Below are 6,968 nucleotides of genomic sequence, written 5' to 3' on the forward strand. Positions count from 1 at the left end.
AGGTAAANGCCTACACGAGATGAGGCAGGATAAAGAGGGATAATCCCCCTCGATCCCAAATCATTGAGGCCAATTTCTAGCCATAGAATAATGGCGCGAGTTTCGTTTTTACCAGTGGATTCGGCGATAGCGGTTCGGTATTCGGATCTACACCTACTCCTACAACATCTCTTTCAAAAATCGAGTACTCGAGTAGTGAAGTCACGATAACGTAATTTTTTTAGTAATTGTTACTTCGGATTGTGTCTAGTAACGAGTACTCGAATAACGAATAGTAACGATTTCTTACAGCTCTAGTCTCCATGCTTAGATGTCTAAATACCGCATGCACTAATGCAAGTTGTCACTCCAATCCAATATCTCTCTATTTCCATCTTTAAAAAGACAAAGGATTGTATCCCAGGGAGAGAAGAAGTGGAAAAATAGTGAACACTGAACAGTATATTCATTCCCTGTCAAAAGTGTAAAAATCATTTGTGTATTGTATTCGTTAAGTCAGTATTGACATTTGACTTTTTCGTTTGTTGTGAAATATATTTTTAATTTTCTTGAAAATTTTATTACTTATCTAATTTCCTATCTCAACTATTTAATTCTAGAAATATGACAATGGGCGATGAAACACCAGTGACTACATTAATTCTTCCAATTTTAATACGCCCTATTTTGTCAGAGGTATCGAATTTTATTTTTTTTTAATCTATGACTTAGCTATTACATTATTTTAGTTAGAGAAGCAAGATGTTTTGGCTTCTCAAACTTTACGGTCTGCTCTTACTAAAGCTGAAGCAAGTTATCCAGGTCTTACATATGACCTTGTTGTTGGTATTTTACGAAGAGGAGATCTTGCTGTCAACATGAATGAAAGTATACTTCGTCTGCAAGGAGCAGTTTCTGATACAGATGGTATATATTCCACATACAATTTTAAGACTTTAATAATTTTTTATTTTAGTAGTTGAATATCGATTAAATCGCTCAGAAGATGCATTTCAAGAGCTAAATAAAAAGTCTGCAGCCTTGAAAAGAATTCTAAGTCGAATACCAGATGAAATAACTGATAGGAAGACATTTTTGGAGACTATCAAGTAAATAATGATGATGCAATAATGCAATAGTAATTTAAATAAGTGTATTTTAATGTTCATTATTTTTTAGAGAAATAGCTAGTGCCATAAAGAAATTGCTGGATGCCGTGAATGAGGTAAACGGTTTCATTCCAGGTTCAACCGGAAAGCAGTCATTAGAACAAAGAAAAAGAGAATTTGTTAAATATTCTAAAAGGTTTAGCAATACTTTAAAAGAATATTTTAAAGAAGGCCAGTAAGTAATGTAATCTTTTATAAACTTGTGCTTGTTGAGTACAGTTAGTAGGAATAGGGTTGTCCACTATAAAAACAAACCATATACAAATTGTTGTCGAGTCAAAGATTTTATATAAAAAAACTTGTCTGTATAGTCAAATTTTAAATATATAACAAATTAGTGGTAGAAATCATTTATGAATTTTTGCGTTACTTAAAAACTAGTCTGACGTCATAAGGGGCAATTGATCAAGAAGCTAGTAGCGATCCTATTGCATAATTTTGAAGGAGAAAATATGTCAAAATTGTCCATCAAACCCTGCTGCCTGTTTCCTGTTTTTTAAACAAAAGTGACACTAGTGACAGCAGTCTATCAATTAAGAATATTTGTGATAGTTATTATTAATTTCCTGATTGTAATGGATTCAACAAAATTTAAGTGGTGTTTTGTTCCACATTCCACATAGCCAATTGCATTATATCCGTAAGACTCCTGAACTGCACTATAAATTTCCATAAATAAATGGGTATTTTATATAAACACAATAAGATCATTCATTAAATATGTTGATCCTTACCTGACTGCTTTTATACCTCTGATTTCGCCAATATTAAAACGCTCGTCTCTTTTCAATTCAAAATTCAATTTATGATCATAAAAATATCAATTTTTAGTAAAATTTCCAAAGTAGCTTTCACAAATCCCGATTCACACATTCTGCTTTAATTATAAGGGAAGCTAATAAATGATGATTACTAAATAATAATTTTACTTAAAGGAATTTGAAGATTAAGGAAAATAACTCGTAGACTTGAAAACATTTTATACGACAGTGTCACTGACAGACTGACACTACCGACAGTGTTTACAGAGCGTCTTCTTCCAATTTTTTTCCTTTACGCAATCATTTACACATAATTTCACTACAAGGTGCCCCTTATGACGTCACAGCCGTTTTGAAATGTTATAAAAAAATCAGTTTTAAATTATTATTTTAAAACTGTTCTGACGCATTTCTCAATCTCTAATTGTGTATACACACTAGTTAGTACGTGTAGAATTATATTATCTACTTTTTGAAATTTGGTCAGCAACCCTGTTCCAATATCGGAAAAATTGGTTTTCTTTTTAAATAATCACAGCCTGTCTATATGAAATTACAAATGAATTTGATATCAGCTAAATTTATAATATACTGGATGTCTTAATTAAAGTCCAATAATTTACCACTTCTTGATTCTATTGCTAAAAATAAGAATATTTTTCATATAAACATGGGTCGAGAAACGCTTCTTAAGGGAGCTATAGGGCCTCAAAAAAATAATTCTTTTAAATATTTTCGAAACTGGTTTAAAGAAAATTATGAATTTTGACACCATGAACGCTTAAAAAATCGAAATAAAACTCGTAAAATTTTTCAAAATCTAATCAGGGGCATCTCAAATGGGGGGGGGGTCGTCGGTTAAAATTTGCCCCCATTTTTTTGCTTGTTGAAATTTTCAAATTCAGATGCCAACATATACCTTCATTTCCTCTACAAAAAAAATGCTCTTTATTTCTTTAAAAACGGATTTAAGCAATTCATTACATTGTCTTAATAAAATTCTATAAATTTTACATGTACCCATTTTAGCTATTCAAGAAATTTTTTTTGAGTTTTATTGAGATAATGTACCTAATGAATTGTTTAAGGGGGCGATTTAGTATGTATATTTTTACCGTGTAACAGAGCTTCAGATGAGGACACAAATCATCGAAGAAACTAACATAATTGAATATTATTATATATCAATGTATTCGCAATGGTTCCCGCTAGTGAGTGAGATAAATTTCAATGCTCATGAGAACAGAAGAATAATTTAAATAAATGCCAAAGTACCTCAATTTTAACCATACTGTTAGTCTGTCAATATATTGCATTTACGACGGAACTAGGTCAGGCACAATAACCAAACTACTTCACTCACTAGAACGGACACCTAGGATCATTTGTATTTAATTTTCAGATTAATATTTATTAATAATTCTATAATTTGTGTCCTCAAGTAAAATGACAACATTTTACACACGACTCCATTTTTATTATGTATCTAAACCAGAATTGTCGAGTTTCCTACCTATTCACAAGATATTTCTAATTTCTCTCGATATAATTAGTTTGTACACTCTCTCACAGGTGTCGCTACCCTTGAAAATGAAAGTGAAAACACAGAGTTGGTTTATTATAAATGCGTCCTAAAATAAAGCATAATGGTCTAATATTATCTTTGATATACCTAGTAGTACTAAGTAGTACTAAGTACTAAGTAATGATTTTGTAAAGCTTAAATAGTACGAAAATATAACGCATAAAAAACCAATAATATGTACTAATTTTTCTTTATTAAGAATACAGATTAAATTTTACGTACAGGGTGTCCCACATAAAATCGTTATTTATGTTTAAATAAATTTACAGCTTAAAAATTAGCCTGGCTCAGATAGATTTCTTCTTCAATCTACAAATCTACAAATCTTCAAGCTACTTACCGGTAAGAAGGAAACCACTGGATATTTAATGAAAAAAGTTACGACCAAAAAAATTATACATTCTTGAATATAAATATAACTAACACGATTTTAATTTCATATTGTCTTGACAATCAACTTTTGCTTATTTTTAGTCACTTACTATCGAAATAAATGAAATAAACCTCTGAGTTTGGAAACCGATATTAAGAAAACGTTGGGGCAAAAAATTTGAAATTTGGACCATATATAGCCTCACTATTACTCTATTGTGTGCTAAAATTTCAGTTGGTTTCGTTATCCCATTTGTTAGTTATTAATGAAAATGTTGAAAAAATCACGGTTTTCTGCATATAAAATTATTGGTACCTCTCACTTTAACTCGTCGTAATTTTTTTGTTAACTGATAAAAAAAATCCAATTTTTACTAACGATAAGTCGAACTATTGTCTTTAATACTGTAAAGGTCATTTGTCTCAAAAGGTCTTCTTTTTTTTTTTTTAAGTGAAACATAAGGGAGTGCTATCTCCGTAAATATGGCATTCTTTAAAAAAAAAAAAAACTGACAGGTAGCAAATAACTGTAAACAACAATTTGAAAAAATATGTTAAAATAATACAGTTATAAATATGATATTCTTAAAAACAGTATCGGAATGGTCAATTACGGTCACGGTCCGATGCAGAGTATATAGTATAGCCTTTATAACTGTATTATTTTAACAAATTTTTTCAGATTGTTGTTTACAATTATTTACTACTCGAGTCAGTATTTTTCTTTTTTTAAAGAATGCAATATTTATGGACATAGCACCCCCTTCTGTTTTGCTTAAAAATAAAAAAAAAATCTTTTGAGACAAATGACCTTCACAGTACTAAAGACTATAGTGCGACTTATCGTCAGTAAAAATTTGAATTTTTTTTATCAATTAACAAAGAAACTTACGGCGAGTTAAAGTGAGAGGTATCAATTTTATAGGCAGAAAACCGTGATTTTTTCAACATTTTCAATAACTTAATGGGATAACGAAACTAACTGAAATTTTAACACACAATAGAGTATAGTTTTTCCGAAGTCAGTTGAACATGCATAAAAAAACAAGCAATCAAATTGAATGAGTTTCATGGGCGTCCCTAAAAAAGTTTTCTGCTAAAGGTAGAAAATTATAATAATTTGTATATAATGTGTAGAAAATTTTTATTATATGTTCATTTGACCAACAACATATTTTAATTATTTATGTCCTCAAACAATTTTATTATATTGATGGTAAATTTCATTTTGTTCCGTTTCAAAAGGTCTCCAAAATGCCATGTTGTGATAATATTAATAAACAAAATATCCCTCTTATTTCTCCCTTTCGCAATTGTCATATGAATGATTGATAGAAGGTACCTATAGTAAATTAAAATTATCTGAATCACACCAAATTCCGCATTCCCGCACTGCACTGCCAAGCTACTTGTCTAGAACTGAAATTCACGACGCAGTTGACCAAAGCAACTGTATGGGACATTATTTGCCCGCACGCGCATTCTTCAACTGGGCGTATACATTTCTACCAGCTGCACGTTTAGTCCCACCAGACCTCTGTATGGGTATGGCTAAATAAATATGGGAACAAGTTTTTCAAATATTTCAATGCCGAGTTGCTGCGTAGGGACCGAGCCTGGTGCATACCTTGAATGTATGGTTCTTCAATTGACTTTTTCAAATTTTTCACCCTTATGCACCCTTATGAAATTATATGTACCTATATTATTTACCAGTAATTATATTCCAGTCCAACGGTATCTTGCTCAGTCATTTTTTGCAGTGGGAATCATTATATTGGAATTAGATAAGAACAATTTCTTGACGGTCTTACCTGCTAGGGGAATTCCATTACACATCTTGTTAATAATAACTTAAAATTTTAATAATATTTCCCTGATAGATACAATAATAATATATAATATAATATGTTATGCCTATACAATTTAGGGTGGGCCACAAAAAAAACGATTATTTTTTTTTCGTGTCTCCTGTGAAAATATATTAGTTTATCATGTTTTAAGAGCCCCCTCAAAACGTCAGGTCAAAGAAAAAATTTTTTAGAGGTCGTTCAAGATTTTTAAAAATGTCCAAAATCGTCAAATTTAATTTTTTTGTGTTTAATTTTTTTCCCGTTTTTTTATCATTTTCTAGGTTGAAAAAAATCTCGATTCTGAAAGTTTCAAATCGATATTTTAATTTCTAAAGGTCACTCATAATTATTTTAATTTTCAAAGTAGTGTATCTATGTTTTCGAGCGATCTCTAAAAAATAAATATCAACGAACTAATAATTTATTTTTTATTGAATTTGAACAACAAAAGATAAAAAATTCAATTTTTGACGATTTTGGAAATTTTTAAAAATCTTGGGACCTCTAAAAAAACTTTTTGAGCTGATTTTTTGAGGGAGCTCTTAAAACATGATAAACTAACATATTTTCACGACACAATATTATTACATATTATTCTCCAAACGTAATTAGTAGCAAGTTAGTATAAGTATGTATAAGTAGCTATACAGGGTAGCCCATCGAAAACGTACCGCAAGGCATTACAGGGTAGTAATGAACTTTTCGGCAAAATCCAAAAACAGGTAAAGTTTGCTTCTGAGGGGGACAACTTTTGGCGCAAAAAGCATAGCAAAATCTTCAACCCCCTAAGTGGGGGTGCCATCCCCCAAATTTTTTTAAATGGGAATGGGGGTCAAGTGGGGGGTCATTAGAAAGGGCTTTTAATTCTCTATACATCGATTCTTACTTTTTGAAAATCGATTCATTATTTTAGAAAATATGCAGCTTTGAAAATACGAACAATATTTTTGACGAGAAATGCGAAAATCGATTTAATTTTACTTCAAAACTTACGGTATTAGTCAAGTAAATGCTGAAAATGTTGTCCGCCAACTTGCATACAATGATACAGGTTGTCTTCAAACCGTTGTCGAACATTCTGGAGCACTTGCGGTGTTACTTCGCGACATACATTAATGATTCGTCCTCGCAGATCTTCCAAGGTATCAGGTGGAGTGCTGTAAACTTTGCTTTTAATGTGCCCCCAGAGAAAGAAATCTAAAGGATTTAAGTCGGGTGACCGAGGGGGCCACTCAATTGCACCTCTTCG

The 6,968-nt window shown here is 31.2% G+C and overlaps 1 protein-coding gene across 2 annotated transcripts in view; it reads left to right on the top strand.

Moving 5' to 3' along the window:
* Positions 1–462: 462 nt before the first annotated feature.
* The window catches only part of LOC108915614 (programmed cell death protein 10), a 14,535-nt gene continuing 8,029 nt past the window's right edge, over positions 463–6,968 (top strand). Inside the window, exons 1-4 of one of the 2 annotated variants that reach the window (XM_023456537.1) lie at positions 463–675; positions 729–906; positions 959–1,088; positions 1,159–1,323. In XM_023456537.1, the coding sequence (XP_023312305.1) occupies positions 604–675; positions 729–906; positions 959–1,088; positions 1,159–1,323 (545 nt within the window). In that variant the 5' untranslated portion in view covers positions 463–603. Of the gene's footprint in view, positions 676–728; positions 907–955; positions 1,089–1,158; positions 1,324–6,968 lie in introns of both variants that reach the window. The other variant, XM_023456536.1, reaches the window with a different exon arrangement.

Source organism: Anoplophora glabripennis, unplaced genomic scaffold, assembly GCF_000390285.2.
Source record: "Anoplophora glabripennis isolate ALB-LARVAE unplaced genomic scaffold, Agla_2.0 scaffold1735, whole genome shotgun sequence".
NCBI classification, from domain to species: domain Eukaryota; kingdom Metazoa; phylum Arthropoda; class Insecta; order Coleoptera; family Cerambycidae; genus Anoplophora; species Anoplophora glabripennis.